Source organism: Pelophylax lessonae, assembly GCF_965119305.1.
Source record: "Pelophylax lessonae genome assembly, chromosome: 1".
Lineage (NCBI taxonomy): Eukaryota > Metazoa > Chordata > Amphibia > Anura > Ranidae > Pelophylax > Pelophylax lessonae.
The window spans coordinates 715,032,811-715,046,644 of NC_138768.1; the positions used below are offsets into that span (position 1 = coordinate 715,032,811).

At 45.5% G+C, this 13,834-nt stretch overlaps 1 protein-coding gene across 1 annotated transcript in view; it reads right to left on the reverse strand.

Annotated features, from left to right (window-relative positions):
- LOC309554857 (cytochrome P450 3A24-like) overlaps positions 1-13,834 on the reverse strand; it is a 73,675-nt gene that overhangs the window by 27,215 nt on the left and 32,626 nt on the right. Inside the window, exon 4 of the mRNA XM_082256580.1 lies at positions 12,666-12,765. Coding sequence (XP_082112706.1) covers positions 12,666-12,765 — 100 coding nt within the window. The remainder of the gene's footprint in view (positions 1-12,665; positions 12,766-13,834) is intronic.

Genomic DNA, 13,834 nt, shown 5'->3' on the forward strand with positions numbered 1-13,834 from the left:
TAAGGGGGGCTCTGTGTGGGGGGGTCTCTGATGTAAGGGGGGCTTTGTGTCGGGGGTCTCTGATGTGAGGGGGGTCTCTGATGTGAGGTGGGCTCTGTGTGGGGGGTCTCTGATGTAAGGGGGGCTTTGTGTCGGGGGTCTCTGATGTGAGGGGGGCTCTGTGTGGGGGGGTCTCTGATGTGAGGGGGGCTCTGTGTGGGGGGTCTCTGATGTAAGGGGGGCTTTGGGTCGGGGGTCTCTGATGTAAGGGGGGTCTCTGATGTGAGGGGGGCTCTGTGTGGGGGGTCTCTGATATAAGGGGGGCTTTGTGTCGGGGGTCTCTGATGTGAGGGGGGCTCTGTGTGGGGGGTCTCTGATGTGAGGGGGGCTTTGGGTCGGGGGTCTCTGATGTGAGGGGGGCTTTGTGTGGGGGGTCTCTGATGTAAGGGGGGCTTTGTGTCGGGGGTCTCTGATGTGAGGGGGGCTTTGTGTGGGGGGGTCTCTGATGTAAGGGGGGCTTTGTGTCTGGGGTCTCTGATGTGAGGGGGGCTTTGTGTTGGGGGTCTCTGATGTAAGGGGGGCTCTGTGTGTGGGGTCTCTGATGTAAGGGGGCTCTGTGTCGGGGGTCTCTGATTTAAGGGGGGCTTTGTGTGGGGGGTCTCTGATGTAAGGGGGGCTCTTATGTAAGGGGGGCTAAGTTATTAGTGATCATAAAAAAGAAAAGTCAAATAAAGTGCAAAAAAGGTGCAAGAAAATTCGCGCGGGGGGGGGGGCGCCACGGGATTAGCTCGCACAGGGCGCCTGATCACCTAAGGCCGGCCCTGAACACAACAGATGGTCTATCTAGGAGCTTTGTTCAATACCCGGCAGGGGACGGTATCCTTACCCCCCGAGAAGAGGGATATTGTCATCCAGAGAATGTTCAAGGTCATCGAGAGTTCTCATCTGATGGCCTCTCAATGCCTGAGCCTAGTGGGTACGATGTCATCCTGCATCCCCATGGTGCCATGGGCCCATTGGCATCAACTATTCTTTCAGACAGGCTTCCTAGCGCAGTGGAACAAGGAACATCTTTGCCAGAGGATCAAAATAACCTCAGTAATGCGCAGGAGCTTACACTGGTGGACAAAGAAGAAGAACCTCGAAAAGCCTCATTATCTAGGCTCGTTCTCCTGGACCATTATTACATCGGACGCAAGCGGACATGGTTGGGGCGCCCATTGCGGAGATACAAGACTCCAAGGAAGGTGGTCTTGTTCAACCAGGGGAACAGTATCCAATGTGCTGGAATTGAGAGCGGCCTTCTTAGCCCTAACATCCTTAACACCACTTCTCCAAGGACACAGAGTTCTTCTCAGGATGGACAACAGAACGGCAGTATCTTGCCTACAGAAACAGGGGGGAACACGCAGCAGATCCCTCCTTTTGGAGGTCGAACCAATAATGCTCTGGGCAGAGAGGAACCTGGTAGATCTGAGAGCGGTTTACCTCCCAGGCAAGTTCAACACGATAGCAGACTCCCTGTCCAGGAATTTTCTGGACAACAATGAGTGGCGTCTCCACCCACACATTTTTCTTCAAATCTCCAACCTCTGGTTTCCCCCACAGCTGGATATGTTCGCTACCCCAGAGAACTCAAGACTTCCCAGGTTCTTCTCTCGTCTCCCCCACCCTCAGGCGGAGGCGGTAGATGCCCTGATGTGCACTTGGAACTTTTCAACGGCCTATGCCTTTCCTCCACGCCCGTTAAGTTTGAAACTCCTCAGGAGGCTCCTCAGAGAATCAGTTCAGATCTTAGCAATTTTTCCATTCTGGCCGAAGAGACCCTGGTTCCCTCTGGCAGTACGGCTCAGTGTGGGATCCCCTGTCAAGATTCCTCCTTTTCCCGATCTGCTCTCTGAGGGGCCTATGCCACCGGAACCCGCAGAAACTGGATCTTCATGTTTGGAGGCAGAGAGGAGGAGCAATCTTTAGGACAGTGTTTCTCAACCTTTTTATAGTCAAGGCACCCTTTAAAAATTAAGGACAATCTCGAGGCACCCTTTAAAAATTATGGACAGTCTCGAGGCACCCTTATTCTAATAGTTTTACATAATTCAGCAATATCCACACGTCCAAGTAGGACACCCACCATTAAAGGTGATTTATTCTTCCAAAGCAAATACACATTTATAAACTGGTTCTGACTAGTATTCCGATGTTTTTCCTCTTCTTCTTGACTTCTTGATGACTTCTTGACTTGGCTTCTTGACACGCCGCCTTGTATACAATTTTTGGACAATTTTTAGGCACTTTTCCAAGGCACACCTGAAGAAACCTCAAGGCACCCTGGTTGAAAAAGGCTGCTTTAGGATGTACTCCCGGAGTAATTTCCACGCTTTTGAGGGCTAAAAAACCCTCTAAAAATTCAATCTATTCCAGGATCTGGAGTAAGTTTCTGACATTCGCGACAGGACAGGATTTCAACCCGATTAGCCCCTCATCCTCCAACTTGCTATCTTTTTTCCAAACAGGATTGGATTTAGGGTTAGGACTAAGTTCTCTGAAGGTACAAGTCGCAGCGATCTCGGCAGCAACCAATATAAGATGGGCGGTAGATCCTTTGGTGGTCACTTTCTTTAAAGGGGTACGAAGGATCTGCCCTTCCGCTAGACACCCTTTTCCTCAGTGGGATCTATCTCTAGTTTTGGAGGTTCTGTCCGGATCCCCCTTTGCCCCTGTGGAGCAGACGACCTTATGGAATGTGACTCTACAAACAGTCTTTCTTGTAGCCATCACCCCTGGAATTTCCGAACTGCATGCCTTAGGGATAGGCGAGGAGCATATTGCCTTTTCCCCTGATAGGGTTGAGCTTCGTCCATTACGAGGCTTCATCCCCAAAGTGTCATCCTCAAGCCATCTTCTCAAACCGTGGGCACTACCAGTTCTGTTGGATCCAGAGTCAAACACCCATCATAATCTGGACATTTCCAGAGTTATTCAGGCCTACTTAGGAGCAACAGAATCTTTCAGATCCTGAGAAAGACTGTTCATCGTTCCCTTTGGAAAGAACAGAGGCAAGGAAGCTACCAGCAGGACTCTGTCATCCTGGATAATCAAGTTAATCCAAAAAGCCTACAAGATGAGTGGCTTGGTTCCTCCTTCTCGAGTGAGGGCTCATTCTACCAGGGCAGTTTCAGCTTCTTGGGTGACAAGGGCTAATGTGTCTTTGGAGACGGTTTGCAGGGCCGCCTCGTGGTCTTCTCAACACACGTTCTTCAGACGCTACCGTATCGACCCTGGGTCACTCACTACCGCTGAGTTTGGAAGAAGAACGATTCAATCAACGATGTCCTTTTCCAATTAAAATTCACTTATTTGGCATTAACCACCCTTGTTATGCTAGTTATTTATCATTGGTTTGCTGCCATGGAGGCACCAGGAAAACTGAAAATTGTATCATACTTACCGTAATTTTCCTTTCCTGGTGCCTATCCATGGCAGCATACGCTCCCTCCCTCGGTATTCTATATTACATGAGAATGCTGGGAGTAGGGGGCGTCTTTCTTTTATGCTATTCACTAGTCCTGAAGGTGGAGTAGAGGCGGAGCTCTATCATTGGTATGCTGCCATGGGTAGGCACCAGTAAAGGAAAATTACGGTAAGTATAATACAATTTTCCGTTTTTTTTTCCATTTTTGGATAGAGCATGGAAGTATTATAACCCGTCAGGTTTTTTTTTTTTTTTTTCGCCATCTGTGTGCCATTGCGGAGATTTACGTTAACTACCAGTCCGATAGCCAAACAGGAAGCAAGAAGAAATCCCTGCAAATCAGGAGAATTCTTTAGGGACCCACAGGTCACCATAACTAGTGTCCCCATGGAAGATTTACCCTCTATTACTTTTCTGGGGACAACCCAAAATTTGGGATTTTCTTTTACTTTCACTTTCAATTAAAATGGTAAACAGGACAAATATAGAGGGCAAATCTCCTTAATGGGGGCACAGATAGCAATACAAAAGTGTTCTAATCTCTCTGCCCTCTATCCAAAACTAAAAAAAAAAGTTAGTATGTAGTTATACTTTAAGCATTTCATAAAGCAATCATGCTAGCCAGGAATAAAGACAAGTAGACAAGGCAAAACAATAGTCAAAATAATACATTTTAGCAGCTAAGTAAAATATTTAAAAATACAGGCGTTTAGAACTATAAGGTCTAGTATTATGGCAGGTAAATTTATAAAAATGGCAAAAATGCAGATTCTTGCTATTTCCTGCAATTTATCTGTCATTATACGTGAAGGAGCGGCTTTATAGCTCCAAAAACATATTTTTTTTAACAATGTAGCTGCCCATGAAAAATAATTACTTCTCTACCTCAGCATTGCAGAAAGATAACGGAAAATTTATATCAAATACTTACCGTAATTTTCCTTTCCTGATGGACTCCATGGCAGCCTACGTGTGGGTTAGTCCCGCCTCCTCCTACCTCATAGGACCCCACTCCCATAAATTTCACTCTGCCCTAGAGACCATGTTCCAGAAAAAAAGCCTCCTCCGGCAGATGGGTGGGGACTCCGGCTGCCATGGAGTCCATCAGGAAAGGAAAATTACGGTAAGTATTTGATATAAATTTTCCGTTTTCCTGACAGACTCCATGGCAGCCTACGTGTGGGAAATAACTAGCCAAACACACCAGGGTGGGCAATCTGCTGTTCAAAAGAAATGTAATTTGCACCATCAACTGATAGTATTCGCAAACCAAAATCAACAGATGATAAAGAAGCTGGCTCGACACAATAATGAGCCATGAAAGTGTGAATTGAGGACCATGAGGCCGCTTTGTATACAACTTCAGGAGCCACATGACGAAACGCAGCCCAAGAAGTCGACATTCCTCTTGTAGAATGCGCTGTCACCGCCTCCGGGGGAGCCAACCCTTTAGCTCTACAAGCCCACTGAATGGACTGGACAATCCAAGATGCGATCGTTCTAGACGAAGCACGCAAGCCTTTATTCTTCCCATAGAACAGGACAAACAAATAATCCAAATGGTGGAAATGAGATGTGGCTTCCAGATATAGTTTCAGAATTTGCCCTACATCCAGTGGATGAGTCGCAGAGTCATAGGATTTGAATGTTGGCAAGACAATTTCCTGATTTTCATGAAAAATAGAGGATACTTTTGGACGCGAATCCAACATGGGAATCAGAACCACCCGATCCGGGAAAAACGTCAAAAAGGGTTCTTTGCATCCCAAAGCTCCTAGCTCAGAGACCCTTTTTGCTGAGGTGACTGCCACCAGGAACGCTACTATAAGAGACAATTCTTTGATGGAGAGTTGAACCAGGTTATCTCTTCTGAGGTCTGCAAAGAAATCCAGAACAAGTATAAGATCCCACTTAGGGAATCTGGGCTTCCTTTGTGGTCTGAGCCTAGAAGCTCCTCTGAAAAATTGCCTCACTAGAGGATGCTTTGCCCAGGATGTTCCTGTGAAAGCCGAGATAGCTGACACTTGAACTCGAAGAGAGCTGACTGATAAAGGCAGATCCAGGCCAGACTGTAGAAAACTCAAAATGTGTTAAACCTTTGGGGTGCCTTGCACATCCATATTTCTGGAGATATGAGAAATGAACTTCTTCCATATCCTTTCGTAGACTCTATTTGTTCCAGCTCTTCTCGCATTCAACAGTGTGGAGATAGCTCAGCTTGGACACCCTAATGCCTCCAGCCTTTCCCTTTCAAAAACCAGGCCATCAGGTGCAGATGGGCCGGGCAAGGGTGTAGCACCGTTCCCTGAGACAGGAGATCCTGTCTGGAAGGTAGTGGAACTGGCTCGCGAAAGCTCAGCTGTAGCAGCATTGGAAACCAGGGCCTGTTCGGCCAATATGGGGCTATCACAAGAGCCTCCACTTCTTCCGACCTGAGTCTCATCAGGAATCGAAGGAGGACTGGAACCGGTGGGAAGGCGTAAGCCTTGTGAAACCTTCATTGCTCTGTTAGGGCATCCACCTTGAAAGCTTGTGGGCATTTGAATCTTGTGTAATACTTCTCCAACTTGAAGTTGCACGGGGAAGCGAACAGATCAACTTCCGGAAGGAACCCTAGGGATTTTAGCCACTGAAACAAATCGGCATGAAGATTCCACTCGTTGTTGTCCATGGAGACTCTTGATAGAAAATCCGCCTGGATGTTCTGTGTCCCTGGTAGATAAACCGCAGTGAGGTTGGATAAGTATTTCTGAGCCCAGACCATTATTGGCTCGACTTCTCTCAATAAAGAGTGACTGCGAGTTCCCCCTTGACGCTTTATATACGACACTGCTGTCGTATTGTCCAGCCTCAGGAGGACAGATGTTCCTACTGTAAGGTGATGAAATGCTTGGAGAGCTTGAAACGCTGCTCGAAGCTCCAGGATGTTTGAAACTTCCCTGTGTAACCGAGGATTCCATTTGCCCTGGGCTATCTCTGATAGGCAGTGAGCGCCCCAACCTGTGTTGCTTGCGTCCGTGGTTATCGTGACCCAGGAGATGGGAATAGATAGAATGGCAATTGAGTAGATTCCTCTTCTGCAACCACCACAGGAGACTGTCCCGCATTACTGGGGAAATCCAAATCAGATGATCCATGTCGCCTGGGCACCATTGGCGAAGAAAACCTGTTTGAAAAGGACGTATCCTCCATTGAGCCCATTTCACCATAGGTGTCGTGGCCACCATAGTACCTATTATTTTGAGGCACTGTGAGACCCGGAGATGAGATGACGACATTGGCCAGCTGTACTCTGTCTCTGATAATCGGGATTTTCTCTAGAGGCAAGGAGATGGTGCCCTTGACTGTATTGAATTGAGCCCCGAGAAAGATAAGTGCTTGTGTGGGCTCCAGATGGCTCTTTTCCAAGTTTAGCAACCAGCCGAACTCGAGAAGAGTCGTCGTGACTAGATCTCTGTGAACCAGGAGTTGCTCTCGATCTTGCGACAGAAGTAGTGAGTCGTCTAAATAATGGTGAAGATGAACTCCCTTGATTCTGATCAGGGCTACCACAGCCAATAAGAGTTTTGAAAATACTCGAGGAGATGTTGTGAGCCCGAATGGGAGACATGTAAACTGAAGATGGTGTTGATCCACAGCAAACCGCAGGTATTTCTGGAACTCTGTTGCTATAGGCACATGGATATATGCATCCTTCAAGTCTATTGACACAAGCCAATCTCCTGGCTGAACCGCCTGGTGGATTGTCAATAGTGTCTCCATTTTGAATTTTTCCTTTTTTATAAAGGAGTTTAGATGTGTGAGGTCTATGACCGGTCTCCAGGAGCCGTTCTTCTTCATTACTAAGAAGAGTGGAGAATAGAGGCCTTGAAACCTTTCTTTGGCTGGTACTGGAACTACTGCGCCTTGAAGCCACAGTGCATCTACGTATGCCGAAAGGATTTGCCTTTTTTCTTCCGACCGTAGAAGAGCTGTGGGAACGAACTTGAGGATAGGTGGACTGCAGAACGACCAAGTGTGGCCTGTGGAGATTGTCCTGATGACCCAAAAAGCTCTTATCGAGGCTGCCCAGACGTGTCGAAACCGGAGAAGGCGAGCACCGACCTGAACCGTCTGGACAGGCCCAACATCAAAAGGACTTAGCCGCTTCCCGGCTACTAGAAGAGGCTCCTTTGGAAGCCTTTTGGTTTGAAGATGGTTTTTTCTCCATGTTTTCTGGAATTCACGACCAGGTCTGTAACTTCCAGCATCCTTCGCTCTATCCGAAGATTGTCTGGACTGTGTCCTTCTCTGACCCAGCAGGCGACGATCCTGCGGGAGGAACCCCGACTTACCGCCCGTGGCCCACGAAATAACGCTCTCCAGCTTGTTCTTGAACAAGGAAGACCCTTCGAATGGAATACGGCACCAAGCCTGCTTGGAGGAAGGATCAGCCAGCCAGGGGCGCAGCCATAGAGCCCGTTTAGCTGTCACTGAAGAGAGCAGGACCCGGGCCACCAGACGAATAATATCTAGGGAAGCCTCCCCCAGAAAAGAAGCCGCCAGTCTGAGCTCATTCACTGCTGAAGCTCTGGCTACTTCTTCTGATATGGACCTTAGATCCGAATCCACCTCTAGTATCCAGGCCTCCATGGCCTTGGATAAAGCCACAATGGCTAGGGCTGGTTTACAAGCCATTCCAGCAGACACATAAATCTTCTTAAGGTCAGTGTCGATTCTTCTTTCCAGCCCATCTTTAAAAGACACTGTGTCTTCGAGTGGAAGAGTAATGTGCCTCGCTAATTTCATGAGGGCTGCGTCCACTAGGGGCGCTGACTCCAGGTGCTTCACATCCTCACTCTTGAATGGGTACATCCTGGAAACTTTGGATACCAGAGAATTTTTCCTCTCTGCACATCCCCACTGATCCGAGATGATTTCGCCCAGCTCACCTAAAAAGGGAAAGTTATGGCGCTCTTTCTTTAGGTGCTTGAAGTACCTTCTTTGTTTAGATGGTGACTCTACTGGCTCCTCCCACTTTAGGGCTCCCTTAACTGCCTTAACCAGGGTAGGGACCAAGGCAAAATCAAAGCCTGTGCCAGGAGTATCCGATTCGTCCTCACTATCGGAGGAGTTGAAGCCGGAAATGCTCTGCTGAGAAGGGCTGGGAGTACTGAGGCTATCCCTAACAGGGATGTCTGCCATACCAGCCGAGGGGGTACAGGTGCGGTCAACCTCCAGGTTTTGTAGCGATTCTTGGACCACCCATCTAACCAGTGATTCCACCTGCTGGTTATCATTCCCCCTTTCTCTAGAGGCATGGGCAAAACATGCATCGCATAGTGATTTGCCATCAGAAACACATGCTGCACAACCCCAGCAAGATCTTCTATCAGGGTGTCTTTGTGCTGATGCAACAGTGGAGCCTTCCCTGTGATGTTTGGTAGAAGACTTGTGGCGACTAGTGCCAGGAGATGTGTGATGACGTTGTGACCTAGTAAGGTCCTTATCTTCGCGTGCTTTCGTTTGTTTATCAGACCTAGGAGGGCTAAGAGAAAGGGAAGAATTACCCATACTGCCCTAAATCCGAACCGTACAGGGATAGGTAAAAAAAAAAAAACTCTTACCTGTAGAGTAAGGGTTGGCCACTGGGGGGCGGTGAAGTATCCATACTGCTCTTAACAGGAAGACTGTAATAAACACAAGTAAGGAAGTCCTGCATACACCAGACTGCACATAGACATCCAGCAGGATTAAGCTTACCACTAGCAGAGACCGATCAAACGCAGGGAAGCCGCCGCATATGCCCGCAGTACAACCCTAATGTGATCCACTGTGACAGCAGTTTAAATCTGCCGCCAGATGATGACGTCACCGCCCCCCCGTGACAGACAGCATCCGTGCGCATGAGCGAGCACGAACAGCCACTCCACTGCGCCGGCACCGCCCCCAGAACCCAGCGGTGACCCGGAAGCTGCGCTGCGACACAGGAAGAGCCGGGGCCGTAAGATGAAACGCACCTGCGTTCCAAAACACTGCAAGACAAAATACAAAAAATGGCTGCCATACGTTACCAAGCACGCTCCAAACCACGGTCAGACCTGGGACACGAAAACCTCCAGCGCATCGATTCGGGGTGTAATAATGGGCCTCCCGCTAGTAGCCAGGATGATTGGCCGTATTCAGCTTGCCCGCCAGTGGCCAGGCTTTATGCTTCTCCAATGCATGGGATTGCACACCCGTGTCCTACCCCGCTAGTAGCTAGGGCGTACTGGACTCTTCAGGAATTCAGCCTAGAATCAATCGTGTAAATCACCAGGAAATAGACCGAAAATCTTCATGAGGTGAGACTTGATATCCATCCAACAGGAGGAGGACAAAAAAGGAACATGGTCTCTAGGGCAGAGTGAAATTTATGGGAGTGGGGTCCTATGAGGTAGGAGGAGGCGGGACTAACCCACACGTAGGCTGCCATGGAGTCTGTCAGGAAACATTCATTTTAGAATTCGCCATGAGGCCTCATGCACACAGAGGTTACAAAATGCTACTGTTCCCAAAACTGAGCGTTTTATCGCAGCCTGTAAAAATCACCTCTATGTAAGCCTTTCGGGTTGATTTACTAAAGACAAATCCACTGTGCACTACAAGTGCAGTCGCTGTAGATCTGAGGGGAAGCTCTGCTGATTTCTATCATCCAATCATGTGCAAGAAAAAAAAAAAAAAAATTCCTTGCATATTGCCTCAGATCTACAGCAACTGCACCTCCAAGTGCACTTGTAGTGCACAGTGGATTTACCTTTAGTAAATAAACCCCGATGTGTCCATGCACACATATAGGCGATTACAGGCCTATTGAACCTGAGGCTAAAAAACACACACACAAACATGCCTAAATGCTAGATGCATACATTTTTATACTGACCAACAGAATGCATTAACACTCAATACTGGATATTTTACGCAGATTTTACTGCATTTTTAAGCAGCTTTTTCCTGCCAGGAGTTCTGGTGTTGAAAGGGGATAAGCGTATGCTCTGTGTGCATGAGGCCTAAAAATTACATTTTTTTTTTTGTTTAAAAACGTTTATTAAAAGGGATTTCATATACAAAGTTGTATAAACATAGAAAATGCGAGTATAAATCTAGAACTTTTATATTAACATGTATCAACATTAGAAAGATATAATTTCACAAAATTAGAGTTAGTTTTTTAAACTTCAGATTTTTTTTTTTTTTTTTAAATAAAATTATATATTAAAATAACAAATCCAAAAGTAATAAAAGAGAACAAGAAAATAAATAACATAATATCGTAATGCCATCACCTCTCGTGCCTCAAAAGGAGGCAAAAGCATCCATCTTTTCAGAACTGGTAACCAATATATATATCAAGAAGTATGGTAGTATGTGCAGAGCTTAACATAGATCTTGAACCAAATAAAATGTTTTCATGTAATTAAAGAGCATTTATACAAATACCATGGTGTCCATTTTTGGTTGAATAGTTTTTTAAAATTAGTGGTGGAGATTTTCCATTGACCTAATTTCTTCAATCCTATTCAATACCTGGGAGATGGGGACTTCTGTGTTTTTCCATTGCATGGCTACCGTCCACATCACTGCAATACACATAGTGTGTATCAGTCTGGTAAGGTGGGAAGAAACATCTGGGATGTTTTGGAATAATAGACATTGTTGTGGCGTAAAAGCTATTTTTTTGTCTATTAATTTCTCTATAAGGGAAAAGATTTCTGACCAAGTGTGGGCAACCTTAGGACAGTCCCAAAACACATGCTTCAGAGTGCCTATTTCACCACAACCCCTGAAACATGTAGGTGGAACCTCTGTGAAAAATGTATTTAGTTGTTCAGGTGTGTAGTACCAGCGAGTGAAGACTTTCATAGCTGTTTCTCGAATGCTTATAGATTTCGTAGATTTACGTAAGTTTTGGGACATCACAGCCCATTCTCCTGTTGAGAATGTCAATTGCAGATCTTTTTCCCAATTGGACATATATTGCAATTTCAATTCTGGGTCTCGTGAAATGAAATTTAAATATAATTTGGAAATTGAGCCCCTCCCCAAAGGGTCCAGCAGGCTTACATGTTCAAACACTCCAAGAGCGTTATTATTATTATGGAATGGCAGGAAGGAGTGAACTGTATATGATACCGTAAAATAAATATAAATCGATACTACTATAAGGGTCCATTCACACTAGCGCGACTTGTCAGGCGACTTGGTCGCCTGACAAGTCGCGGTGGGTCGCTCGCCATTGAATAGTACAGGACCCGTTCTAATAGGAGCGACACAAGTCGTCCTGTACTACTTTGGGGCGACCTGGAGGCGACTTGCATTGACTTCAATTATATGAAGTCTGTGCAAGTCGCGCCGAGGTCGCCCCACCAAGTCGTGTCGCCGCAGTCTGAACGGGGTCTAACAAATAAGGCACATCAGACATTTAGTCTGGAAATAATAAGGCCGTGGCCGTTTATTACTGGTTTAACAATAATAATAAATATATTACCAAATATAAATAACATTAAGAAATCACAACCCAGTCATAAACAACTTGGGTTGTACAATAAACATATCTTGTTTAACAACACCATCCATCAAATACATATCAGACATTGTCCGCCTCTGCAATGCAGAGGTGACCCTACCACGTAATAATTCTGGCCGCGACGAACAAAGGGGAGGGAGGGAGGGGAACACTGGGATGAGATATCCTGGAAGATTGAGCCCTATTGCCTTAGATGCCTGTTTAAATAGTCCCAAAAGCAGGTTCTGGCGGGCTTCTAGGGCGGGAGAAAAAAGCGGGAAGGTACCCCATTCATGTTTAAAAATAGAGGTGATCTAAAACTCCCCAGATACCTAACCTAACTTCCCTAGATACTGAAAAAAGGCGGGATATTTGAGCGGGAAGGGTGGGTAACCAAGGCTAGGAGTCAAAAGGTCAATCACCTCAAGACACAGAGCAAATACAATGCTGATAAATATGGCTGAAGTCTATTCTAAGAACCAAAAAATATAATTGCTTCCCTTCCGCCACCCCATAAGAAAATGGGGGCTAAAAAGCCCCCTTTTCTCACATTCGGGATTTATAAAATGGATAAAACTAGATGTGAGAATAAGTAAAACAGGCTGACAAAGCTGACGCCTTGGCTGAGGGAAACACTATGGAAATATTTTACACTCTGTAGTAAGATTTATATACAGTACAACCACTTACCCTTCTGTTGGTGAAAACACTGTAACATTCCTTTACAAGAATGGCTTTTATGATTACTGGATCCATAACAGCTAGAACTGGCTGTCTACCATCAAAAAACCTGCAGAAAAAAAAATTTAGATAACATTTGAAGATGATCTGTGAGCTCATGTCACATGAACTAGAGAAACTTCAATCCAATAGCCAGCAATTACAGAAAATGTAGATGTCTTTGGCCTACTGTATGCATTAGTGATCAAATTTAACTTATCTAGAACTGTATAAAATTATAATGCAAAGTATGTCTAATAAATAATGAGACTATGATTCCACCTAGTAAACAAAGCAGTCAGAACCGGTTATAACTGCATACATGGTGACCTTGAATGAGTTTGAACCTGCATGATAAGCAACACTCTATGACGTTCAGTTGATTGTGAGTCACCCATTTAGTTTGGTTGTGTTTTCTGTAGTGTGCCAAAAAAATGCTAAGTTTGTTTGGAAAACACCGTCATCACCAAGAATGAAAAAAGCAAGTCAAAATTCAAAGCCATGCTCATTGTGTTTTTCAATATCAAGGGTGTCATTTTGAAAGAATGAGTTTCAGAAGGCACAACAGTTATCCAGCATTATTATAAGGAAGTTTTGATAAAGCTGAGAGAAAGTCAGTTAAAAAAAAAAATGGCTGCAACTATGGGAAAATGGTTTTATTCTTCACCAGGACAATGCGCCTGTTCACACAGCACTTTCTGTAAAGCAGTTTTTGACCGACAAGCTCATTACTACACTTGAACATCCTCCATATTCGCCCAATTTAGCACCATGTGACTTATCTTTTCCCAAAAGTTAAATCGGTGCTTAAAGGGACAAGTTTATGCTGTAAAGAAGAAAACGGCGGATGTGTTGAAATAGCTGACAGAAAATTATTTTCTCCATGCCTTCGACCAGTGGAAAACAAGAATGCAGCAATGTATTAGTGCAAATGGGGAAAGTATTGAAGGGGACAAGCATTAAATTTGTAATATATATATATATAAAAAAGGTGAGTTATTTAAGCAGTTTCGTTATTTAATTAACACACCTCGTATGAATAACTCTAAATGTATGGTTCAAGCAACTAATAGCAGCCAAGAAGACTCAAAACTTTCCTTCCAAGTGTCCCTTAATGGTGAAGATTTAAACCTGAACAG